The 27833-nt window shown below is 40.0% G+C and overlaps 1 protein-coding gene across 1 annotated transcript in view; it reads left to right on the top strand.

Moving 5' to 3' along the window:
- lrfn5 (leucine rich repeat and fibronectin type III domain containing 5) overlaps window positions 1–27833 on the top strand; it is a 157148-nt gene that overhangs the window by 117057 nt on the left and 12258 nt on the right. The window contains exons 8-9 of the mRNA XM_011490618.3: window positions 1570–1829; window positions 2928–3395. Of these exons, the coding sequence (XP_011488920.1) occupies window positions 1570–1829; window positions 2928–3395 (728 nt within the window). The remainder of the gene's footprint in view (window positions 1–1569; window positions 1830–2927; window positions 3396–27833) is intronic.

The following is a 27833-nucleotide window of genomic DNA, read 5'->3' as shown; positions in this document are numbered from 1 at the left end:
CCATCAACTGTTCTTTTATTTTCCTTTTATTAGTAAACAAATTACAGATCAGTGTCTTTACTCTGCCAGTTCTTAAAAATACTTGAAAAAGTATTCCTCACAAGGCTGGATAATTTTGTTGAGAAACATAAACTTATATCCGACTACCAATATGGTTTCAGAAAAAAACAGATCAACATCCATGGCAATTACGCAACTAACTGAAGAAATAATTAATGGCACAGATAATAAAGAGTTCACAGTAGGAGTGTTCATCGATCTGAAAAAGGCTTTTGACACTATTGATCATAACATTTTAATAAGCAAACTGGAAAAATATGGAATACGAGAACCGGAATTAAACTGGTTAAACAGCTACATTAAAAACCGGCAGCAGTTTGTCCAACTGGAAGATTTTAAATCATCCCTTATAAATTCAACCTGTGGAGTACCACAAGGGTCAATATTAGGTCCAACACTGTTCATCCTATATATTAATGACATCCACTCTGTATCAAATACACTCAAATACTTTTATATGCTGACGACACAAGTATAGTCTGTACAGGGGAGAACCGCAGGGAAGTTGTAAAAGTAGTAAACACAGAATTAGGGAAACAAAAAAAATTGTTTGCCAAAAATAAACTCTCACTCAATGTTAACAAAACTAAATTCACGATTTTCTGAAATCTACACATTCCTGTAGATGTAGAAATAAAAGTTGCTATTGACAATCATGTTCTGGAAAGAGTGACTAAAATTGAGTACTTCGGAGTAATTGTGGACGACAAAATAAGATGGAAACCATAAATAAAGCAAGTCAGAGCTAAACTTGCTAAAAGCATAGCAGTGTTGGGAAAAAGGCATCATACACTCACTCACAGAACGTTTACTAATATATATACTACCATATTTACATTACAGTGTAGAAGTTTGGGGAAATACTTACAAAACAAACCTACAGTGTTTGTATATCTTACAAAAAAAAGCTCACGCATTGTGGATTATGGAACACATACAAACACACTATTTTTAAAGTGTTGTTCATTGAAACTAAGGGATCTAGTGAAACTGATGACGGCACTCATGTATAAAGCCAGAAACAGCTTACTTACAATAAACTTACAGCAAATGTTCAGAGACAGAGACAGAGTGACAATTTAAGAAAACAACTGAATTTCAAAAAGCAGTGCATCTGCACTACAAAAAAGAAAATGAGTTTATCAAATTGTGTTGTGGATTTATGGAATGGATTGGATGAAGGTTTAAAATGAGGCAAAAGTTCACATGTATTTAAACGTACCTACAAGAAGTCACTAATAGAACTTTATAAGGCCAGAAATGATTAATAAAACAGAAAGGCACTTTTTCATAGTTGGCATGCAGAATGTAAATAGAAATACGCACATCATCAGGTGTTGTAAAAAAAGGGGTGGGATCAGACAAGATTTCTCTTCAACCCACTCCTTTTCAAGCACACTGTACTACTTTATATTCTATTGTAAACTACTGTGTTTATTTTACATTTGAGTTTGAAATAATTAAACTGAAACTAAAACATTCCTCCGAACCAATTTCTCACACTTACAGGTCCTAGCAACATCAGGCATCATGAGCTCCTCTTCCTTTGCCCTGTCTTTTGGTGGAAACCCTCTTCACTGTAACTGTGAGTTACTCTGGCTGAGGAGGCTGAACCGAGAGGACGACCTAGAGACGTGTGCCACCCCTCAACATCTCTCGGGCAGATACTTCTGGTCCATTCCGGAAGAGGAATTCCTCTGTGAGCCCCCCCTCATTACCAGATACTCTCATGAGATGAGGGTTCTTGAGGGGCAAAGAGTTTTGCTCAGGTATTATTCTTAAGTATATGTAGCATCTGGGACTCAAATAACCCATCTCCTATTTAAGTCATTTTGATTGTTCTTTTTTGCACATAAATGAGAATGTCCAACATCTATTGACGACTTGGTGCACAACAGATAATACATACCTGATAATACATACCCATACTTGGTGCACAACAGATAATACATAACCTGAAGTGGAATTGTGGCATTTAGACATCTTATTTCTTTGAAATGTTTACCCACTCATCCAAGTGGCTTCATCTTGTTTGTAACGCTACACATTCGTCATGTCAGAAGCCGTGTTGATGTATTCACTATACCTGTAACTTCCACCTTGTTTGCAACACATAAAAAGACACAGTCCAACACTGCTATATGTTAGCTACTCTGGCGTCTTCACAATGACAACCAACCAATGGTTTTAACAGAGAGCCCTGTTTCTCTAAAAATCCTTTAGACATAAGTAAACACAACAAGAATTAATCCATATGTGAGGCACTCTGGATTTTAAGGACACACTGTTGTTGTTTTTTGTTGTTTCAGACATTAAGGTTTTTAAGTGTGCCTTATAGTGGGGACAATACAATAGTATAAATTATTTAAAAGAAGAGAAATTGAAACTAAACATAATCAACAAGTTTGTGTTTCCATAACTGCATTTGCATTTTTATTGGTCTTGCACTTTTAGCTGTAATGCTATATTCCAACAATGGAAATGAAAATGATGGAGATCTGCTGTGTTTTCTGTGGTTGTGTCTGTCTTAGGTTGTGGCTTTTCAGGAATAACACACAACAACAAAAAAGTACTGTACTTGATGGGTAATATATTTTACTTTAGAGTATTTGAAACTGTCGAACTGAGATTTACTCAAAATTCGATTGAGGAATTTTAAGTACCCATGGACCATGCGTGAGGTGTCAAACGTTTCATAAAGGGGAATACATTAAAAAAAACATGCTAATGCTATTGATAGTTAAAAAAAAAGCAAAATGGCCTTTTCTTGGTTGTCATATTTGTTTGCCTGAATATTTTTCTGTTGGACCTACAACCATCTGGCTGTTTTTTTACAAATTTTGTCCATTGCTTGTTTATTTCCAAAGGTGTAAGGCGAGGGGCGATCCAGAACCAGCCATTCACTGGATCTCTCCTGAAGGCAAACTGGTGTCGAACTCCTCCAGAACCTTGGTCTACAACAATGGGACCCTGGACATACTCATCACCACTGTGAAAGACACCGGATCCTTCACTTGCATCTCCTCCAACCCTGCTGGTGAAGCCCATCAAACTGTGGACCTGGTCATCATAAAACTTCCACACATCTCCAACAATACCAACAACATCCAAGAGCCTGATCCGGGATCGTCCGACATCTCCACCTCAAGCCGGGGCGGCGCTAATGGCAGCGATGTGACAGGTGACATAAAAAGTGGAGTCGATAAGCGGGTGGTGTCCGCTGAGGCCACATCGTCAACTGCGCTGATCAAGTTCAACTTCCAGAGGAATATACCGGGAATCCGGATGTTCCAGATACAATACAACGGGAGCCAGGACGACTCGCTGGTCTACAGGTAAGATTGACAGCATTACTGCGTCAATGCTTACTTATGCTGACCGATGCAAACTCATATGGTCTACCCAATGGAAACTGACCCAGGATATGGCCAATGTGGGGTAGAGAATTACACATGTCTGAGTGGCTAAGATTCAATTACAGGAGATTGGCTTCAGTTTTAATGATCTTGTTGGAAAATGTGATCACAGGGAATTGATACCTGAAGAAACACAAAGGAACCAAGAATAAGGACTTAATGCAGATCTAGTTAGGAAAATTCACCATAAAGCTGCTATAAGGATGCTACCTGCCCACAGGATCACTAACAGGGGTTTAATATGCTTGGGTTTAGCCTCGAACACACGACAGAAAGGACTTAACCAACGGTTCAAGTGTTGTTTACTAACCGGATGTTGCAGGGGCTCCAATGTAAATAATGGATGCTGTGGAAGCCAAAGAGGTGTAACATGTAAACCGTGAGTCTCAGAGGTCAGCCCAAGGAGAAACAGCAGAGGGCTGTCTTCTTTGTTTTCAAACTCAGCTGATCACAATGGGGAAATATGACGTCTGCTCTACTCATTGTCTTCTGAGCATGTATTCTTATTTGTAAAGGGAAAAGATGGTTTTAATGTCTACTGCGGAAAGTAATTCAAAATTGTGGCAAACATTTTTTTTTCCGTCAATGATGTCTAATTGTTGAATTTCAAATGCAAATAAAAGGATGCAATTGCAATGTATGTGGAGGGAAAGAGTGAAAAGCAAAGGGGAGAGCTTTTGCTCTAGGTTAAGCATTGGGATTTTGCATAGCATATGTGTTGATGATCAATCCAGACAGCTCATGTCAAACCAATTCAGAGATAATGCAGAGATGTGAGGCAGAATGCCACCAGGAAGTTTAAAATCCCTACCTTAGACCTCGAAAGTAAATGCAACACGGTCTGGCCTGTTGACTTAATCAGGACGGCCTTAACTGGCCCAGAACTGACAGCTCTGCTTGGCTTCTTCATTTGTTCATGATTACATAGATTAGATCTGATCTCAAGCAGAATGATTTTTTATTTGAAGCAAATATTTACAGAGGTAAAAAAAGGAGGAGAGGGAATTAAGCACAAAGGGTATTTTCAGGGAAATGTGCCAGAACGATCTGCCTTTAAGAGCTGCTTCACAAACACACTTAATAAGAACACATCACTTTTATCAGGATCTGAGGAGGATGAGCATCTGGGTTTCTGTGACCACAATTCTGCAACTTTTTAAAAAGGTATAAGATTAAATAAAAACCAGGAAATGTCTATCTCTCATAGAGATCAAACGTTTAGGCTTGTGTTTTTTGAATTCATCACAACATGATTTTTGTTTCTGTCCTTTTTGTTGTTTTTTTCAAGCCTCTCTTGCCTCTCACTTGTAGGCATCTGTGTTATTTTGCAAAAGCGCCTGTCTTTAGAAAGCAAATTGATTTCTATTCAATTCCTCTCAAGGCACAAAGCAGAGGCCCATTGATTATGCCTTTTCATTACACAAACAGAGAGAAGAGAGGGAAAAGTGCCAGGGCAGAAGGAAATGAAAAAAAAAATAGAATCGGGACAAAATGGGAACAAGGTTAATGAAAAACAAAGGGGGCGGCAGAGGAGATAGGTAGTGAGAGAGCAATGAAAAAACATGATAGGCAAGGGAAATCTGCTCTTCTTGCTGCAGTCAGGGCACTTAATGAGAGACAATGAGAGTTTATTGATTTGCTACCCATTGACATTTTTGCTCTGAGCTCTCCATCTGTTCAGCATAAAGCTGTTGGGTTCTGTTAGCAGTTCTTGTTTATTTGTATGTTTCTGTCATAGAAAGGTTTTAGCTAGCCTTTCTGGTATCAAAGAATTCAGTTGAGAGGGGAACTTTCTGTTTAGTTTTGGACAAAAAAAGATCTAGAACCTTGTGCCTTGGTTTAGCTTACTTAACAATTTAGCCGTGATTTATACTTTAAGTAAATAATAAATAATTGAGAATATATTTTTAAACACTTTAATATTTAAAGCCTTTGATGTTATTTTAGTCACTACTTACATTTTGAAGTCTTTCATTGCCATTTTAGCAACCATGTTTCAATAGGAATAAAGACATAGAATTTGGTTGGCTAACTTGGCATTTTGCATCCAAGGAATTTAACTGTTAGTAGTGATTCAAGAAAATACATTTTTTTATGAAAGATACCAATAATTTCCTGGTTCTTGTATCTGATACCTGAGAAAAAAATAGTTTGTAAGTACAAACAGCTCTGATATAGACAAATTAGCTTACATTACTATTCTTATTCACAAAGAAACGGAACAAAAGATTGTACAAACACATTTTATTGGCTTTTTTGTCATTTGCCATGTACATCTGGGAAAAGTGAATGCCTTTTACAATTCTCAGAACAAATATTATTAGGACTTTATCTTAAATAATGGTCTGGTAGACAGCTGCCTAAAAAGTAGCAGTAGCTAGGTATTCCACACTATGGCTACAAATAAAAAGTAAAGTCCTCCATGATAAAAAATTAAAAAAAAGGCTGGTTGGCAAATGCTATTCGTGCATTTTTTTATACTATAATTTGCTTTGGAGTATAAGTCACAGCAGCAAAAACAAAAGCATAAATAAATTTTAAAAAAAGCAAAAATGTGTTCATTAATTTGACGCACCAGTGGCAGAAGCTACTTTCATTCGTTTTCAGCATTACTGCCACATGGAAGCATTGATTGTATTTCGGACGATGTTGAGAGATCAGGTTTATTTGTTGCTCTACAAAAGCATCGGTAAACAAGACTCCATGTTTGGATTCATGAGATGATTCAGGGGCTTTCCCAGTACGGTGAAGTTCACCATTTACTGCAGGAACTGCGCCTGAATGCCGGCTGCTTTCAGCGGTACTTCTGTCTCTGTGACCCATTTGCTGTCCTGCATTAGTCATAGGAGGGAAAAAAATAAGAAAGAATCCGAATTCTTCCCCTGCCCATACGGCTTCTACCTGCCTCTCCAATTGAAGAGGCATTTGTAGGGGTCTTTGAAGCTTTTTTTTTTTTTTTTTTAAGTAAGGCGAAAAGACTTTGAGCTCTGTGTCCCTTCGTCAGTAGGGTGAGCCGTGTTGTGCTGTGCTGCATAGAAGAAATGCATTTCTTCACGTGAGTGTGTTCTGAAGCCCACAGGTTTACATTTAAATGCGAGTAATACCCTTTTGTTTTAGCAAGTTATAAAACCAATGTTGTATATTTTTTTCGAGCTCTGACAGCTAGACGCTAACGTAGATGGCGATGAATATTGATGACGTCATCGAGGGTTAGTGCCGTCCAAATTGGAAAACACTATTTTTTTCAAAACTCTCCGTTTGGAGGGCTAAATGTAGCGGTTAGGGAAAAGCCGTAGAGGTGGAGAAAGAATTTGGATTCAGCCTAAAAGTAAGAATAAAATAAGAGGATCTTTGTTATTATTCTCTCTATACAAATTGGAAAGAAAAAAAGTTTAGGTGGAGAACAATCATATTTTTCTTTATGTTGGTCTTGGAGTCTACCCGCTGATCAGACTGAGGGACATTTCTTCTTCTGCCTTGCTGTCAGTAGCAAATACTGATACACACACCTACAGTGCCCTCTAGAGGTTGTTAGTGGGAAAATTAAACCTATGAGCCTATTTTTTTATTGTTTAAAAAACACATTAAAGTCTCAACTGAGTATAAGTCACACCCCAGGCTAAACTGCAAAAAAAAAAAAACGGAAAAAAACAACTTATACCCCTAATAATAAGCTGCTATTTATTATGTTTGATATACAAGCTAAAACCTGTTCACTGCTGCTGCAACTGTTTCCATTTTTCTTTTACTATTCTTACTATTTAGCTTTTTTCAACTGCTTTGTCGGTTTCTTAGACACAATTGTTTACCACTCTGACATCTTTTGTAAAACAAATCAGGCTTTAATAGTGAAATGTGTTTCCTGTCTTTGATAATTTAGCATTTAAGTAACTGAGTACAAAAGGAAACACTTTCAACCAGCAGCAGACAGTATTCACACATGCAGTTTTTTAAGGTCCAATAGACGTTGGTTAAACATTGCGGTAGGAAATTCCTTGTGGCTTCCTGGTCTTTCTATGTGTGACATGTCTGCAATGTAAGAACTGTAAATATTGATTCAGAGCAGATTCTTATTTGGACGGGTCCTTTCTCAGGGAGGTCAGGGTCAGCTACAGAGCAGAACTCAAGGAACTAACAGGACATAGGTCATGCTCAAAGACACTTGACACTGCTGAGTGGACACTGATATTCTTCCTGTTCCAGTGTGGTATTTCTTCTCCTGTGGCAATCAAAGTCTGTTACAAAGAACAGTGACTAGATCTGAAGAACCAATCAAAAATATCACTTTGGAACAAAAAAAAAGTGTTTTTTTATTAGTAGCAGCTTTAAAATAAGCCAAAAATAGTAAATTATTAACACAAAAAATATATGTATGAACATATTGATATGCTATTGTATGTAAGATCTGTAAATACAATCCTTTATGTTTAAAAAAGATAAACTTCAACTATGTCAAACAGTGCAACACAACTGTATAGTATATGGTAATATAGACAACATAGAACATAGAGGTATTTGTTGCTTAAATACACCATGCTACCCTGAAGTGTGTATTTTTCCACTTAGTAGTTTTTTGTTTTGTTTTTGAATTTTTATCACATGATTTCTGCCGTAATTACCGTTCGAGGGAAATTTATTTGGAAAAAAATAGCTGCAGTGTGTAAAAATCTGAGCAGGAGTGAAAATGTCTGCCAGTTAACATTCACTGACTAAATTCCATCCATTTTCAATACCTGCTATGTCCCTCTCTTGACCATGGGATTGGTCTTACCCGACTAATGTTGGGTAAAAGTGGGGCACACCCTGAACAGGTTGCCAGCCTGTCGCTTGACACACAGTCACTCCTACACACACACACTCACACCTAGGGACACTTTAGAACAAGGATGGGATAGGCAACTCGAGGCTTTCAGGGCCAGTGTGTCTGCATGATTTCCAGGTATCCAAGCCCTAGTCGTGACTGATTACCTGGTTCAGTTGTGTCCAGCCAATTAGAACATGCAAGGTATGTTGGAAACTTGCAGGAATACAGCTCTGGCCTGGAGTTGCCCATCCCTCCTTTAGAGCAACCAATTAACCTAAGAAACGGGTTTTGAAGCTGAAATGCCAGGAAATAACCCATGAATGAGAAGGGAGAACATGCAAAGCAGGGTCACAGTACCGACCACAGCACCGATGTGTAGCCCTGACTGTAAATTCAGTTCACGAAATTTTTTTAATCTTACTCATAAAAAAACAACACTATTTTAATGTACATTTATAACTTTTAAAATATTTACTTGATTGAGGAAAAAATGTCTTGACTTAAAGTCCCATTAGCTGTCACACACCTAAATGTATGAATTTTGATCTCCACATTTGACCCTGGAGATCCTAAGGACACGTTTGGTGGTTTAAACCCTCTAATCCGACCCCTTTGATGCTGAGTGTCAAGCCGGAAGGCAATGGTCCCATTTTTAGGGTCTTAGGTATGACTAAACTTCAATTTTGAAGTCACAACCTTCCTGTTTCCGGGTGGATGCTCCTACACTAGGCCACTGAGTTGGTTTTTGTAACACTTAAAACAGAAACAATCCTACCAATAAAAATGCAAAATGAAGGCCTACATTTTAATACGAAAGTTATTGATGCACTATGGAATATTATTATGTGGATTCAAGGATCTGAGACTGACATCTATGGACCAATAAATAGTTCACTTCAAGCAAGTCGTTAATGAGAGTCCAGAAATGAAAATGTTTTAAAGCAACAAAACCAGATTAAAGTGAGAAACTGAGTTCAGTGAATCCAATACTTGACAGACATAGAGAAATAAAAGAGTTCCAAGAACCTGAGATTAGACTTTAAGGTGAAGAGCATGTAGACTGAGAGGTAGGGAGTGGGGATTCAAAATTTGTCAAACTTGGAAAAATGCATGCATGAAGTGCAATATTCTGGTAGATGAGATGACTAGATTGCTTATCCATGACATGACCTTTGATACCACAGTGACTGATGGAGCAATCTGGGGAAAGAGAAATGATGTCTGAGGTTACAGTTGTCTGCATAAAGCTGCAATGCAGCATGCAGACATGCAGTGATGCACGCTGTCATCTCATCTGCAACAACTCACATGAAGGAAATAGGAATAACCTCCGTGCAGCAGCCTGACAGCTTCATCTTTCAAAGTGAGTGTTAAATAGGAATTGAACGAATTCCAATGACAAAAAAATGGAGGAAATATAAAGAAACAAATAAATGTTAATTGTGCATGGAGGTGGGCTAACCCTGCTTCAGGAATGATCAGAGGGCATTACATATCATCCGGCTCCTGCAGGGTGGGGGATGAGTGCTAATAAGGCCTGCTATCATTACGAAGAAATAGTCTGACTGCGAATGAAATGAAATGAAGTCGGTTTGGAACCTCTGGAAGAAACAATTCAGGCAGTGCTGCAAGAAGAAGCATGCAGCATTCATGACGACCTTCATGTTCTGCAGAACATGATTGCTTTTTTTTCTGCACTGTCATCTATTTTCAACATTCTCTTAGCAATGATGTGTTAAGAAAAGTATCTGTTAATACTAACTGTTTCTGTCCAAACCAGGGGTCACCAACCTTGTTCCTCATGGGCTAACGCTTGTTTTGCAGCTAATCCTGCTTTAAAAGATGCTGATTAGCTCGATTCAAATTGTCCAGTTCCTGATTGACTGAACACACCTGATTCAGGTGGGCAGCATTACTGAAGCAGTGAACCCTGATGAGCACTGTGTAAAAATGATTTATGAAGTGCAAAAACATTCATTTTTGGGACTTCAACTTGTCTTATGGTGCTTCTTTTTACATTATTATGTGTGCCTAAAAAACATAAAACACAAACAAAAGGAAGGAAAGCAAAAAAATAAGATTTTTAAAAATACAAGGATAAGAAAATTTTTACTTTTTGTTCATTTTGTACTTAAACAGTATATTTTCAAGGTTTGTTTTAAACCTTTTAACTTTATTAGGTAAATGTAAATACAATTACGAGAAATGTTTTTAGCATTGTAAAGTTTGTAAAATATTTATAAATCTGTTTTAAAGTCTCTGCATTAAACCTGGATTGCATATGTTTGTGTAAAAGAATTGGAGTTTCAAGGGCCTATATCGTGCAAAATCTACTTATTTGAGCTTTTAAGTGTATTATAATGTTAATTCCTCACATAAAACAACCCCAAAGCGGTATTTTGATCTGTTTACACAGTTCAGAGTACTCCTCTAAAAACCTGCTCTCTTAGCCCCAGTCCCTTCCGATCCATGAAAACGAGCGGGTTCTCACATTGATAAGTGAGGAACAGCCCCTTCCAGGAAAAGTCTGCGCTGCTGCCGGCTAATACAAACTCCCACTTTCTCTGCAGCCCTAGCGGTTAAATGGCTTTTGTCATAAAATGGATAGCACCCACATGGAGTGAAAGCCGGTGCCTCAGAGATCGAGCTGTCTTACTTATGGACAAGAAAATGAACTGCAAAATAACTAATATTTCATAAAAAATGTGTTCTTTAGTGTGTCAAAGGTAATATATTACTATGGATATAGGTTAGTCTGAAAGGCTTAACCCTTGTGCTATCCTAGGCACTTTAAGATTGGAAGTTGGGTCATCTAGACCCAATAGACAGTGCTCTGAACCTTTTTTCTTCAATGATTTATGATCTTCACTGGTGTCCATGGATTACATGAAATCTTTCCACCTTTATCCACCTTTGTCATGGTAGGTAGAACACGTCAATGGAAGGGTGGGGTCATCTAAGATAGCACAAGGGTTACGAGAAGCATGATATGGGCCCTTTAAATTTCATTTTAAAGTACTAAGAATTGTATCAAGTTTCTTAACAGAAACTTTAAATTAATTAAAAAGAAAATAAAAAAAAAGCCAAAAAACCAACTCACGACAAACAACATTTTCCATTTAGTCAATTTTGCTGGTTTTTTCTCTATATAGTCTTTTATTGTGAGTTTAAATCCACGGACTAGTCGTACCAAAAACGTAAAATTTTTACAGTCTCAGGTTTCCGACAAACTAATGGGACTTCAATTTTAACTTAACTTTTTACAATATGTAATACAGTTTTATCAAACTTTTTTTTTTCTACATAAAAAAGTCTGCTTGAAAGTTGTAGTGTAGCAGGATGCTTTGTTTTTTAATGAACTTCTGTAACAAACATTGCGACAGGAATGCCAACTCTCCCAAACCTCTTGTTTTCACCCGTTATCTCTGCGAAGCAGGAAGTAGTTGTATCCCTGCCATTGATCCCCAAGGCCCACACATAACACCTAGCTCAGCTGTGCTTAGGCCATGGAACCCACCCACCATTATTTTATTGTAATGTTCCAATCCTGTTTTTATAGCACCATAAACACATAGCAACCCTAATGTAACAGTCTTCCTGCTTTAAGTAGTCCACGGGGTGTTAAACCGAGACGAGCTGCACAAAGGGAGCTGTTAGCGCCGTGAGGGTGATTCTGAGTTGAAACACGAAAGAATATTAAGCCATGAATCAAGGAGGAATAGGAAAACCTGTGTTGATCCCAAAGAGAGAAAAATCCAGAGGAAACAAATTATGCAGATGCATGTGAACAATTACAAAGCAGGAGTACGCGTAAAAGGAAGGTTTGTTGGTGGCAAAAACACAAAATCTACCTTTTACCACCAAACACAAAGTCCTAAAATAAATATATACAGTCAGACAGAGCAAAGTAATAATGATGTAGACGGGTATCTATGTAATAGTTAATAACAACCTTCTCTCCTGCTTTTCTTTTGTCAGATTACCTGCTAAATGTATAAATTATTTAAATCTTTACACTGTGTGAAAACAAAACTGTATCAAAATTATAGTTATGACATATTTTCACTAATGTCAGGGTCCTATAGCAGTATTTGTAATCCACCGGCTGTCCATTTAAGGTTATTACTATGGCTGTCAACGGTTAGTCCATTGATCGAATGTTAAAAATTGTTGACACTGATGGGGTATGGTCGGCGCGTCTTTTTTTTGGGTCATTTTGTCTTTACGAACGCGGATACAGGCAGCTGTTTTTACATAGGACAGGCATCAGACGTGCACATAGGGACAGGGGGAGGGTTCTTCTTTTTTTGTGTATTTACTGCTTATTAGCACTACCATGTACTATAGAAAGAGGCTCGAAGTCAAAGCAGTGCAGAGACGTTTTGTTTTCACAGCTCTGTTTCTAAAAATGTTTGTCTTGGAGTCAATAATCCGACCGGACACAAAGTGCAATTATTAATGCCTCCTTCATGATCATGTTCACAACGTTGGTACTTCCTTGTTTTGAAGCGGATGGCACCCACACGTCATTATAAAATCCACAGTGCTGCAGTGATGGCTGCAACACTTACACAGAGCATCCTTAACCCCTTGTGCTATCCTAGGCACTTTAACATTAGGAGTGGGGTCATCTGGACCCTACTAGACTCCAATGATTTCTGGTGTCCATGGATTCCTTGAAAAACCCCTTCACCTTTATCCATCTTTGTCATGGTAGGGAGAACACCTCAATGTAAGGATCGGGTCATCTAGACCCCATAAGATAGCACAAGGGTTAAGGTGTTTTCTAAAAGAAATGAGACCTCTGTCAATGGCTGAAGAGGATGGATTTAAAGACATGATTGGGGGGCTGTACCATGGCTACCACCTAAGTCGCTTTTGCAAACTTATGGAGGAAAAATTATTGTTGAATATTTTACTGTTCACTAATTTCAATATAGTAAAAACCTATGTTCACAATTTTGTTTTTGCTCACTATTTCTATGGGAAGTTTATTTATTTATTTAATTTTTTTTCTATGGGAAGTTTACAATCATTTAGCATATGGATCAGGTACCCTATAACTTGCGAGCCACTTAGCTGGGACCTTTAACCTTTAATTTTTTATAAATGTAAAATTGAAATTCATGAACTATACATGTAAAATTTCAGTTTCTGTGACTGCACTATACGCCGAGCATTAGCAGTACCATACATGACGCAAACCTCCACGGACTGAGTACCAGCACTATTGTAAAAATAAATTGCCCGCAACTTGACAAAAACAATAATCGCTGACTAATCGAAAAACGAATTGACTTCTGAAGTAATTGTTAGTGACACTCCTAGTTATCATATTTGTTTGAATATGTAATAAAAAAGTGTTTTCGATCCCATTCTTACTGTAAGGTACTACTTTTATTCTGATTTAATGTGTTCATGACAACACTTGAGAAACAAACAAGCAAAAAACACCCTAAAAGGAACAAAAAACAAAGAAAAAGAAAAATCTATTTTCCTTACTCAGCCTGAAATTTACAATGATGCCAGACAAGCTTACTCAACAGAAAAAAAAAATGTTAGATGTCACATTACTTGAGATATTTAGTGTTCTACATCTTGAGAAATGATTCCACATCCATAACAACCACAACCTGGGCACTGTTTAAAAAAAAATGCAAATACAGACATTTGTTGTAAAATGTGAGCCTTCAATTTCTATACAACCATAGAAGAATCCCATAAGTTCATCATTTAGCCATTTTTGGTAAAAGGATTTGTGTATATTGGTATATTTGATTGATTTTGTGCTCATACTAGAAAAAACTGTTAAAACTGGAAACATAATGAAAACCTTTACTTTAACTATTTTTAAACATGGTGGTAAAATTTGTCTCTATTTCTTTTATATGTATATATTAAGTATTATATAAATACAGCAGGAAAGACTAAAGAATGCCTGAGCTTGCTGTGCGCACATACGTGAGACATGGACTGTCAAAGAAATCCCCCAAAAAAACAGTTTTCATTCCACATAAAAGTCTGTAATAGCACTTAATATGACTGATTACAAACAATGTATTCATTTCTGCATCTGCTATAGAATATGCATTACATGATTGTGCATTGAAGCATGTTTACAATTGTCTAAGTGGTTATTGTTTCTAAAGTTAGTTTCTCTCAGATTTAAAAAAAAAAGTTGATGTTATATCTACGTATATGCAGGTTTAGGGTTGGAAGGTATCTTAACATAAAACATACAAAGGTTGAAATTTTAGGTTTGTACTGGATAAAAGGAGGAGGGGAGGTAGGGACCAAAGTTGATTTTGATTTGATTGGGCCAAAGGAATGAAATAAATAGAACAAAACACAGCCTAGCTATCACCGTCCTAAAACAGAAACAGGAAAACAAACTGACCAATCTACAAAAAGGGAATGAAAACATACAAGAGTATGCATAACAGAAGATAAGCTATATGAGGTGTACAGGATACCCCGTCTTACCTGTCCACGCACCACACTCTCCAGCATAAAGGGGGCATACGCATTCATATGAAAGTTGTGATCAAAAAAGAGCTCCTTTCCTTGTTTTCTTGTGATCCACAAGAGTTTAAATGCAGGCCTGGTGGCTGGTTCTGAGGTCTGATTGGACAGCTCGTCAGGTCTCCACCATGTGTCTTCACTAAACACAGGAAGTACATGTAGAGGAAGGTAGAAGGAAAGACAATGGGAAAAAAACCCAGAATGTAACAGTTGCCTTGTTAATTTCTTTTTGTGGTGTTGCCATGACAAACTGAAAGAGGTCAGATGTAAAGATATATGACCTTAGAAATTGAAATGATACTGTCTGACAAGTCATTTCATTGCTTCACTTTGCACCTTATTTGCACTTCAGTCTCACTTTGTTGCCATCATAATTTATCGTATCACTGCCGGATAATTAACCAGATAGATAATGATTCCTTTTTCAGCAAGTGCAAAACAACTCTCCTAGTTGTAAATGACTTAAAAATAGAAGCTGAGGTGATGCCAGAGTCCACCTGGTCTGAGCACGAAATCCCAGTAACAGATCTAACTACCAGCACACTGGGTGCTTGTTATCCATTAGTTCTGGCATTGGGGACATTATGCCTGGTAAAGCAGAGACAGAAAGGTAGCTTGTGCTGTGCTTCCTCCATGCTGGGCTGAGGCAGACCTATTAGCATGGCCTCATGTCAGTTGCTATGCAAGTCGCATTAGGTTTGAGGTCAGTAGTAATGGGTGGAGCCACCATTAATCCTTTTTTCCTTGAAAAACCAGATATTCTTGTTTGCTTTTATGGTGGGATCTGCTGCATTTGTTTAACTTAGTGTTAAGTAAAGGAACTTGAAGGCAGTGATTTAGTGACTTTAGTCCACGGTGTTCAGATTGGATGAGCAGAATGGGGAATTGTTCTTGTTTTTCTTTTGTTGCTGTTTACTAGCCCACCTACAGTTTGAAGAGGCTTGGTCTGAAAGGCTGAAGTGGCGCAAATCTCGCAAATCTTACCCCAGGCTTTTTCTTCCACACCTCTGTTCCAATGTATAAAATACTTGGTGTCCAGCCGGGTTCAAACCCCATATATTAATTTCTCTGTCATCATCAGTTTACAAAACGGTTGGCACTTATGTCTATTAAAAAGGGCGCCATTTGGACGTCACTACCAAATCCAATCCCTGATTGATTTGACCTGGTTTTACTTTCAACACACGTTCAGTGTGTAGAGCCCAAAAAACAGGTCAGTTACACAACAGTTTTGAACACAGAATTTACAAGCCTTTATATGAATTTTTAGAGAACGGAAGCGGCCACTTGAATGCGTGTTGCTAACGTAGCTTAAAAGTTACGTTCGGTCAAACTGTGCATCATGCAAATCTGAATTTAATATACTGTACAAAGTGAGGATTTTGTTGTAGGTTATCCAGACCATAAATATTCATGCATGTTTATTATATGTTTTACAACCTACATGTAAAATATGTAGTTTTAAATCAAACCAGTTTGCTACTGGACCATGTTGTGGACTGCTAAGCTAAAACATCTGCAGCACAAAAATAAAAGCATTTAATTAGAGTTGGGCGGTGATTACATGCTGCCTCTGCCTGTAGAACTGCTTCAAATCATGATGATCAGCCTAAGTTGATCTATTTTAATAAACCAATGGAGTCAAAACAGGAAGTATCTTACAAATAGTATAATGTAAAATAATTTGTTCTTATAATTATCAATCATGTTGGCAACAATTTTAGTATTTGGCAAAAAAGAAAAATTACAACTCATGACAGTTTGACCTCTAGCAAAAAACGAATTTAGTCTGACAGTCCAACTGCATATTGACGTCTAATTAAGGTCTCTAACTGACGGACCTAAAATAGACACGGTCTGCGCTTCCATCAGATGTCCAGCGTTTAGATGGAGCCGCGCAGCAGTTGGAACGACTGAACAAATTACCTGACAGACGGTGTGGACAAAGGTCAGGTGTGGACAAATAGGTGGGATATGACAGACTGTTTTGCATAAAGTAAGCGGAAACCACTTTGTGTAGACAACAAGCCACCTAGTGGGTAACTGGCAAATTGACCCGTCTTCCTTTATTTTTATTTTTTATATTTTTAATTATGCCTACAGTAAGTGCAAGGGGTAATCTAGTGGTTAGAAGTTACCAGGGCAAGCCGCTATGCCCCATGTTTGCCTGTAAGTGTGCATTAAGCACAGAAAACAAACACTTTATGGTCTTTTAAAGGATGATTATGCATGAAACTGCTGTGTGGAGGTTTGCATTTGTGTTGGCTTTTGCTTGTTAAGCACTTTGAGAGGTCGTAACGATAAGTAAAGCGCTAAATAAATGCAGTCCATTACCATTTCCAAATGTCTTTGACCCGACTTTTGGTTCCTCTCCTGTCTAGGCTGATGGTCACCCTTTCAACCTTTCATCTGTGCTTTTAAAAAGGCAGAACGGGAACCTTTTAATGCAGATCAATAGTTTTTAGAACATTGTGGAATCTTTCTTTTTTTATTTTTTTTTTGCATTGTTTTAGAACTTTGGTCTCACCTGTCCCATTGTGCAATAATCATTTGGGATTGAGATCAGCATGAAAATACATCAGTCTTTACTCAAAGAAAAAAACTGTTTCTATACGTTTTTGATTCCAAAGGATAGACAGAGAATTAGAATTTAAAAATTAAAAGTTTATGTCAGAAACATTTAGTTTTTGTCATAAACTAAAAAGTATGCAGCCCTGAACATGACATTTAAAAAAAAAAGTTCCTTCAAATTGGTATTAATCATTTAGTGCGCACAAGTTAGCATCTTATGCACATAAAATACCAAAGAAATAAAATAACATTTACAATAATAAACAAAGGTGTTGTCTCTTACTGTAAACTATAAAATTGTAAAAGTTAAGATTTTAAATTTGTATTTGTTATTTATTAAAGAACAAAAAAAGCTTCACATAATTCTCAAGATTCTAATAAGTGAGCAAAAAGTGTTAATTTGAGGGGACTTTTTTATGTCATGTCCAGAGCTCCATAAAAATGGGATATTTTTTATTTTTATCTTTTTATTTTAAATCAAAATGTTTAAAAAAATGAGAAAGAGAAACCCTTTTTCCATTATTTTAATAGTTAACCCTTTAATTAGATTAAATTGTAAAAAGAAATGCTTGGCAGAATAATATTAAATTAAATAATCAAATCAAAAATCTATTTTATTTACTCTTGAGGTCTGGATTTCTTTTCATTGCTTGCCTAAATTCAAAGTTCAAGGTTAACCTTTGACCAGCTTCACATCATAACCTCCATTTGCCTGCCTTAATCCCAACTCATGCTCCTTAGCATGAAAACACAACACATTGATTTCATCATAATAGTCTAACTATCTACATTTTTACAATTACTACCATCATTACATTGAGTTTTTAAAAAAAAAAAAAAATTGTAATTTGGTTGACACAATTAGTAGTTAATGTGTAAAAGCAATTCACAACCAACCTGATCACAGAACAAAGCACACAAGCAAAGAAATCAGGTCATCTCTAATTCTAACTTAAAATCAGCCTATTTTGGTTGCCGATTGTTAAAGCCTTAGTCAAACGGCCCAATAAGACAGTTGAGTGGTGCAGGTTGTTGGGTTGTCCGGGTCGTAGACAGGGCCAACCACACCTTAAAGGGAGCACAGGTATATTTTACGGTTCCCTTGAAGCTCGTGATGCCACCTTAAGGAACGTACCTTTGTTGTGCATGTGCTAAGCGTATTCGTAAGTCTAATTTGTAAGGATAATGTAAGTTGCATGTACTTCTAGGGATACGGGTGATGCTGTCCTATGGTGCACCTACGCAACGTTTATGACATGAAGTGCCAATTTGAAATTGTCTCCTTTACAAATGTCCCATCAACAACTATAATGCAAACTCTAATACAAAAAAACTCAAAAACTTTTTCAAAATATCTGAAATTTTAGTTAATTTACAAACAGCAGGTTAAATAGCTTTTTAACAAGTATGTTGGCATTCACTCAAAAAAAGTGATTTCATAACAATATTGCACAAGGAAAATAGGCCCAAGTTGAAATAGTATTGCAACTATGTTTGAAACAAAAAGTACTGCAAGCTCAGGCGGCTGAGCAGGTCATCCAATGATTGAACGGTCAGCGGTTCGATCCCTGCCCCCCCCAGCCAACCTCCAGTGTGGCTCCACTGGTGTGTGAATGTGTATGAATGTCCCGGTGATGGTCAGAGGGGCCGTAGGCGTGAACTGGCAGCCATGCCTCTGTCAGTCTGCCCCAGGGCAGCTGTGGCTACATCAGTAGTTACCATCACCAAGTATGAATGAGGAGGAGTGAATGAATAATGGACACAATGGAAGCACTTTGAGCGTCTGGAAAAGCACAGATAAATCCAATTCATTATTATTATTATTATATGCTGTATGTCATACCTACAGCACTAGGATTAGATACGTTAAAACAGAATACCATCAATATCAATTGCTAACATAAAGAAAAAAAGCATGTGCCTTTGGCTTGCAGTGTTCCCCTGCTATTAGCGTTTCAATATTTAAGGTTTTTTGTCCAGTTCATCACAAAAACTCAGACAGCTCAAGACACTTCTATGAGACTTTTGTGTGGGAAGGAGGTGCTACAGGAATTTCTGAGGAGGGGAGTGGCTACATCAGTAGCTTACCATCACCAAGTGTACTAGAGGAGTGATTGAATACTGGACACATTGTAAGCGTTTTGAGCATTTGGAAAGACGCAAATGAATACAATGCATTATTATTATTATTCTAAAAAAAAGTGCATAAACATTTTTGCTTTGTGACGTCTATAATTTTCTGATTTTGTGTGGGCCACCAGGTTTGCCCATTTTTCGCCTGCAGACAAATCATATCTGCAGTTGTGAAAAAATTTAAGCTGTTTTTTAAAAAGAATCTAAGATTTTTTGATGTGATCTTATAAAAAAGCAGGTGAAAAATGACAACTGTCATTTTCTGCACAACAGGCATAAAATAATATAAAAAACTGAGTAACAAGTGTGCTTTCTTAAAAAGAAAAAAAAATGAACATCACAGTAATGTCTTACCCTGCAGGAGTATGCAGCTGGGTTCTGTATCCTATGGTTTCCCTAAAGAACATGTCAGCGGTTTTAACACGCCGCTCTTTAATTGTTAGGGCAGGATTATTTGTATCTCGTAATGCGGCTCTTGTCCTGAAGGGAAACAAAAAGTCCCAGTGGTTTCCAAAGCCATACTGTGAAAGCTGGCCATGTGGCAAGCAATAAGATGTGAGTTTCTTGTTTGCAATGGTGTCCATCTGCTGTTAGAGCTACTGACTCAGCATGCTCTCAGTGGAGTAAATGAGCGAGCACAAAGCTGTCTTCTTTGTTTAATCCGTGCAGGCACACAATAATGACTTGGAAGTTTGCTTCCTTTAACTTTTAGATGTCTGTAAGGGAAGATTTTCAAAAAGTGTGCCAAACATAAATCAATGTGACTTATTATTTTCCAAAAAATGTCAAATGGACATTGCCTTGTCCATTACTAAAACACTTTACAAACTTGCTTTACACCAGGGGTGTCCAATTTTTTTTGCTGATTTTGTGTAACCCTTGTGCTATCCTAGGCACTTTAACGTTGGGAGTTGGGTCATCTAGACCCACTAGACAGTGCCCTGAACCTTTTTTCTTCAATGATTTGTAATCTTCACTGGTGTCCGTGGATTACATGAAATCTTTCCACCTTTATCCACCTTTGTCATGGTAGGAAGAACACGTCAATGTAAGGGTGGGGGGGGGGGGGGGGGGGGGGGTCATTTAAGATAGCACAATGGTTAAACCAAAATCATTGTCAGTTTGTCAGTTTTTTGCACCATTCATTCCGAGTTAGCCTGTCATAGATAGCACGTCTTATCTGGTACGTTTTCTTGATATTGAACCTTCATAACCCTTGTGCTATCCTATGACCCCATCCTTACATTGCCGTGTCATCCCTACCATGACAAAGGTGAAGAGCATTTCATGTAATCCATGGACACCAGTGAGGATCACAAATCATTGAGGAAAAAAGGTTTAACGCACTGTCTGGTGGGTCTAGATGACCCAACTCCCAATGTTAAAGTGCCTAGGATAGCACAAGGGTTAAAGTCTCAATTAGCCAACCACAATCATGAAATCGTACACACAGTTGAAATGCTGGGGGCCGTATATTATTGATTTGTAAGAAAGGAGCCTGTGGGCCATTGGAGATTTGAACGTGGGGCACATTTGGCCCATGGGCTGAACTTACAACATGTCGGCTTTACACTATTCGTCCATCCCATTTCAGAACTTACTGTATCCCTTACAGGGTCACAGGGCTGTCGGACCCAACCGGCTACTGTTGGGCAAAGGCAGGGTGTTTTATGCTGTTATTGAAGAGGTTTGAACAATACTTATTATTAATCAAATTTTGTTTATGCTATGACAACATAAAGGGTAATATTTAGAAAAAAAGCCAGCAGATGTCCTGCATCTAATTATCCGTATTATCTGTAACCAATTATTTTGTTTATCTTTAAAAGTATCACTTAAGATCGATTATCATCTTTTGATCCATCTTAAAAGCATTCCCAGTGATCTTTTAATCATGATTATGCTGTTTTTAGCAAACAATGCAAAAACCTGAGTCCTTCTCAATGACAGTTTCTGCCGAGCGGCAGGAGTTCATTAGTTGTGGGTGAGACTGTTTCTGTGGAGTAAGCCTGCACCTATTTCCCATCATCTCTTTTGGTTACACTCTCCTTATGCCAGCTTACAGCCACTCACAACCCCAACCGACCAAATCAGAGCTGTTTAGCCATACAATTTCAAGCCAGATGCCAGCTCAGACAAGAAATACATGGATCTATTTGTCAATAAGTGGATGCATCAGTATGGAGGGGAACAGGGAGCCTGTAGCTTGCCGTTGTAGGTCCTATGTTACATCTACAAAATTTTCCAACAGCAATTTTTCATCTGCTCCCAATTCACCATGATCTAAATAAAGAAATCCTCATAAATGCAACTCTAAACTTAATTTAAATTCTAAACTAAACTTAATTTTCCTTATACATGTCCTCCATTAAGGGAAAAATGCCACATGTTAAAGACAACTTTCATCAAAGTGGGTCAACGCTCTCTCCTAAAAAGAAAAAAGGTTTCGTTTTACACATTTTGATTCTATGTATGCTACATGTTCTATTATTAAAAGTTGCTCGCAGGATTCACCTGTCAACATTGTAGGGAAATTGGAAAATAAAAATGTGACAGAAGTCCTAATTCCTTTGATTTGCTTTCACGTTATGAATATTATTTTTAAGTATTAACCAAACACTGAAGTGTACTAAATAAAAAAAAGAAACATGCAGCAAACTAAGTTCCTACTGTTCCCCAAAAGATGAACTCTTTGAATTGTTGTGAACTATACCACATAGTGTATATTTCTTTTGTACTATGAAATATACAAGTAATTTTCAAAGTACTGTATTTGTGTAAACTGAGAAAAGAAAATTATTCAAAGAGGTTCATTGTGTCTCTAAAATTATACTGCTTATCTGAATTATTTTTTATCAGACACTGGTTTGTTTTGTAAAGTAAAACGTACCGACATGTTTCGGTGGAATGCCTTCCACCTTCATCAGGGTCGTCATCAGGTGGTGGTGTGTGACGTCTTTAAAAACAGATGATTGTGACTGAGGCACCTGTCAAACTTTGACCAGTGACTCCGCCAGCCAGACGACAACAGGCAGTACAAGAAAATATGAAATCAGCCACAACGGACCACTGCAAACAAAAAAACCACATTATGGACTGGGAAAAGGCCAAAGTCCTCCGCACTGAAGACAACAGACGTCGCAGATGGATCATGGAGGCGGTGGAGATAAGAAAGCGAGCCCACACTTCCATGAAAAGGGATGAGGGGGCCTTCCTGCTCTCCCACACCTGGAGCAACATCCTCCAGCAAAAAACGGACATCAAGGGGCGGAGTCACTTGTCAAAGTTTGACAGGTGACTCCGCCTCAGTCACAATCATCTGTTTTTAAAGACGTCACACACCACCACCTGATGACGACCCTGATGAAGGTGGAAGGCATTCCACCGAAACATGTCGGTACGTTTTATAAAACAAACCAGTGTCTGATAAAGAAATAATTTAACTAAGCTGAGAAAAAAAATACTCATAAATAGGGGTACTACAGCAAGATTGAGTGATTTACAGCACAATAAAACATCTAGGAACATGAACTCAGCCAACATAATTCTTCTTCTAAAACCAGACAAAGATCCCACTAGTCCTTCAAGCTATCGCCCTATTTCTCTAATCAATGCAGATGTAAAAATTATCTGCAAAGCACTAGCACAGAGAATAGAAAAAATCACTCCTCACATAATTCACTTCGACCAGACTGGATTCATCAAAGGCAGACACTCGGATGATAATGTCCGTAGACTAGTTAATATAATAGACTTTGCCACCATTAAAAACCAGGAAATGACGGTACTATCGCTGGATGCTGAAAAAGCCTTTGACAGAGTTAATTGGAAGTTCCTTATTGCTGCCCTCCATAAGTTTGGTTTTGGAGAAGCATTCATCAATTGGATCAAAATATTATATCACAACCCCAATGCATCAGTTAGAACTAATAAACAGACTTCAAACAGTTTTTTTCTTGGAAGAGGAACCAGACAGGGCTGCCCACTCTCTCCTTCTCTTTTTGCTATATTCATTGAGCCTTTAGCTGCAGCAATAAGACAGAATGAGAGCATTATAGGAATAAAAACCAAACACAGCCATCATAAAATTAGTCTTTATGCGGATGACATATTACTGTTTTTAAGGAATTTACATTCTGTAAATGAAACAGCAATGATCATAAATGAATTCTCCTCCATATCAGACTATTCCATTAATTGGAATAAGTCTGTTTTATTACCACTCAACAGGAATATGGAACAAAGACTCACAATTCCAGTTAAAACAGGAAATATCAAATATCTGGGTATCTACTTTTCCCCCAAACTATCAGAACTGGTGCAGCTAAACCACACCCCATTACTGAAAAGCATACAGGACGATCTAACACGCTGGACCAACCTGCCTTTGTCACTTATGGGCAAGGTAGCCACGGTTAAAATGAAAATCTTACCCAAAGTTAATTATCTCTTCTCAATGATTCCCACACAACCGCCATTAAAATGGTTCAAAACATTAGACTCATCCATATCAAGCTTTTTATGGAACAACAAACCTGCAAGAATTAGTCTAAAAACTTTAAAATCTGCAAAAAGCTGTGGAGGATTAGAACTACCTAATTTCCACAAATACTTTCTTGCAAATAGATTACAATATATCTTAAAATGGTTAAAAAATAATCCAGAAACCAACTCATGGTTAGACTTGGAACAGGTGTTATGTGGAAAGATCAACCTGTCACAGCTACCATTTATTAGCCAAACAGTTAAAAAACAGGATTGTTTCAAAAGCATTAATATAAATGCCACCTTAACAGCCTGGTGGGAATTTCTCAAAATATCAAAATCATCAATTCAACCGTGCAAAATGACACCCATCTGGAACAACCCGGACATCCTTATTAACAAAAAAATGATTCACTTCCCAGCTTGGCAAGCAGGGGGCATAAAACAACTAGAGCACGTAATTATTGATAGAAGATTCATAACCCCCCAGGAACTTCAAGACAAACATGGAATAAATAACTTCTTGGAATATCAGCAACTTAAATCAAGTATTACTAAAAAGTATAAAATTAAAGACGACGATTTAAAGCTATCAGATGTAGTTACCACTCTGATTAATTTTTCAATGAATAGAACTCTCTCCAAAATTTACAAACTTTTATGTAATTTAGATAACAATATTGCCCTTCCAACAAAAAAAATGGGATGCAGACTTGAGCATCAGCACAGATGAAAGCTTCTGGTCAGAACTTTGTCTAAACACCTTTAAACTGACAAAAAGTCCAAATCTGCAGCTAATCCATCTCAAAACTCTTCACAGAATTTACTACACTGGACAGAGGATGTTCAAGATGGGTCTCAGTAACTCAGACATTTGCGAGCACTGTGATAATAATCTACCCGACAGCTACATGCACGCACTGTGGTTCTGCACTCCTGTCCAGGCTCTCTGGCAGCAGGTATGTGCCGATCTATCAGTCTGGCTTAAGGTTTCAATCACTGCCTCACCGTCACTTTGTGTGCTTGGTGACATGAGTGCCGTCGATATAGAAGAAGGATTAGCATCTATCATTTTCATAACTCTTTGTATTGCCAAAAAAACTATTTTAATAAATTGGAAAAACAAGAAAAATATAAACATAAGTCAACACAGAAATCTGCTGTTTGATCATATCAGCTTGGAAAAAATGTCAGCCCAAAGCTCAAGTAACTTTGAAAGAATTCAGTCTCTCTGGTCTCCTGTGGTTGACTCCATGACTTAGGGGGTGGAGGGCTTGGTCGTCGCTGCTCCTTGCCCTTCTGCCGTGGTTTGGGGTGGGGGTCGGGGCTTCCGGTGCCTGGCGGGGGCGGTGGGGGGCTCCGTTGGTCGGGGGGTCGGGTCCGGTGCCTGGGTGGGGCGGGCTGGGGCGCTGCGTGGTCCTCTGGGCTTGGGTGTGGGGGTGCGTGGTGGGGGGGTGGGGGGGTGGTCTGGCTTGGCTTGGGGGGGTGGTCCCTTTGCCTGTGCTGGGGGGGGTTGGCGGGGGGCCCTGCTCGGGTGGGGGGGGCCCAGCGGCGCCGGATGGGCTGCCCATCTGCACCTGGGGCTGGGATCGGCCCTTCCCTGGCTCTGGGACGGGACGGGACAACCCTCTCGGGGCCCCCGGTCGCTCTGGGTGTCACCCGCTTCGGCTGCGGGGTCTGGGGTGGGGCGGGGTGGGGGGCTTGTCGGCCCTGTCCTGTGGGGGGGCGTTCTGGGGGGGAGGGGGGGCCCATTATTAGTACGGGTCGGGGGGGGCTAGCGGGTCGGGGTCTCCGCTGAGGCAATCGGTGGTTGCCTCGGCCGGTTGGCCTCCTCGGTCCCGTCGAGGCCTGACCAGAGCTCTTCTAGGGCCGGCGTCTGGGGGTGGGGGCCTGGGCTTGCTCCGGGGGGGGGCGACGCTTTCTGGCTCCTCTCTCTCTGTGTGGGGTGGGTGGTGCCGGGCCTGGGGTGTCGGCGCCTCCGGGGGTGGGCCCCTGGGCTGGGTGGCCCTGGCCCCTTTGCTGGGGGTGGGCTGGGGGACGGCTGTTTGACCACCGGGGGACAGTCTACCAGCTGTCCCCAACTTACCCCCTTCCTTATATAACCTCATATTAGGGTGAGGGGGTGGGGGGTCTAGCCTGCGATGCGCCTTGGGGGGGGGGCTACTTGGGAGTGGCCCCCCTCCTATGGTTGCCGTATGGAGTGGGCCCCCCCTCTTTCGGTTTTATTTGCACCTTAGACATGTAGGGTCCTTGGTAGGGGGGGTGCTTGGACATCACTGCAAGCAAGCAGCAGATGTCCTCCTGGCACCCTACCCGCCAATTTTAACCGCACCTTAGACATTTAGGGCCCCTTGGTGTGGAGGGTGAGGGGACATCACTGTGAGTAATCAGGAGATGTCCCCTTAGTGCCCTACTCGCCAATTTTAACTGCACCCCCCTTAGTACACACACCCCTCCCCCTTCAATATATACATTCAAACATAAACACACACACATGCACACAAACACCCTCTCAAACACCCATACACGCACACACATTTTACAAGGAAGGTGGGACCTGGGTCCATCTGTCCCCTACCCCTTCCCTGGTGGGGGGTGCGGGCCCCTTGGCGATGGCGGCCGTGTCCCTTGGGTGCCGGCTCCCTGGGCCCGGCGGTGCTCTCTCCGCACGGTGGGGGGGTTCATATTACACCTGAGCCGGGGGTGTTCGTGTCCCTGGGGGGTGGGTCCTGGTCCTTGGCCCTGGACGCTGGGCCCCGCCAAACTTCCAACATGGCCGAGCCTGGTCGGGCCATATTTATAACATCCCTTGTGGGCCGCCCTTTTTTCCCCGGGGTTCCCCCCTCCTGGGCGGGGGCGGCGGGCCCCTGCCTTGCTCCTACCTGGACCAACCGTGGGCCGGGTGGGTGGCTGCCTGGAGTGCGGAGCGGGTCTCCCTTGGGGGGTCCTGGCTCGTACCTGGGGTCGGGGCGGGGGGATGCCCGGAACTCCTGGGTGGTGGTGGGGTGCTCGTCTGGGGCTGTGGGCGTCCCTCTCCGGTGGGGCCCTGCGTTGGGCTCTTCCGGCGCGGCGGGGGGCTGCTTTCCTGGCTGGGCTGGGGCGGCGCTCTCTTTCCCTCTGCGCCTCCCTGCTCTCTGGCTCTGGGGGCCTCGCGGCGGTCCTGCTGGCCCTGGCCTGGGTGGCGGTCTTGGTCGCCCGGGGGGCGGTTGTTCCCTGCCTGTTCCCGTGTGGCGTTGGGGGGGCTCCGGCTGCCGCTGCTGCTGCGGCGGGGGTATGGGTGTGGGGGTGGCTGGGCGCTCCTCCTCCTTCTTTTCACATTCCACCATCCATTTTAGAAGAACATAAACACTCACCTGAGCACAGGTGTTAGCTCACCTTTGCACTAATAGTTTGCATGATTGAATGAATGAAAGATTTCACACTAGTTGGTTTAAAGGCATAGGTATGCGTTCGTGAACACTATCTGTTTTGTGTGCATGTTGACATGTGGACATTTTTGCGGCTAGCAGGTGTGTTGATAATATTTGAGTGTGTGTGAACAGGCCCCGCCCTTTTTGTACTACATTTGAACCGTACCGTAACGATAAACAACCAGTAAACCTGCCTGCTCTATGCTGCTTCATGGTCTTACCCCCCTTCCCCTCCTATTATCACCCTCCTACCCCCCCCTCTCTCTAACGTCCCTCTCTCTTCTTCCCCTCTTTCCTTTTCCGTCCGGTCCAACACCAAAGATTTTCAAACATGATTGAAATTAATAAAGTTTGGCCTCAATTACAAAAGGGGTTTATTCAGACATACCTTTGGTTTGTCTGAAGATGAATAACCCCTCTTGTTAAAATAAA

This window comes from Oryzias latipes, chromosome 22 (genome assembly GCF_002234675.1).
Source record: "Oryzias latipes chromosome 22, ASM223467v1".
In the NCBI taxonomy this organism is placed as follows: Eukaryota; Metazoa; Chordata; class Actinopteri; order Beloniformes; family Adrianichthyidae; genus Oryzias; species Oryzias latipes.
Note: the sequence above shows the minus strand (reverse complement) of the source record. Positions and strands in the feature narration are given on the sequence as shown.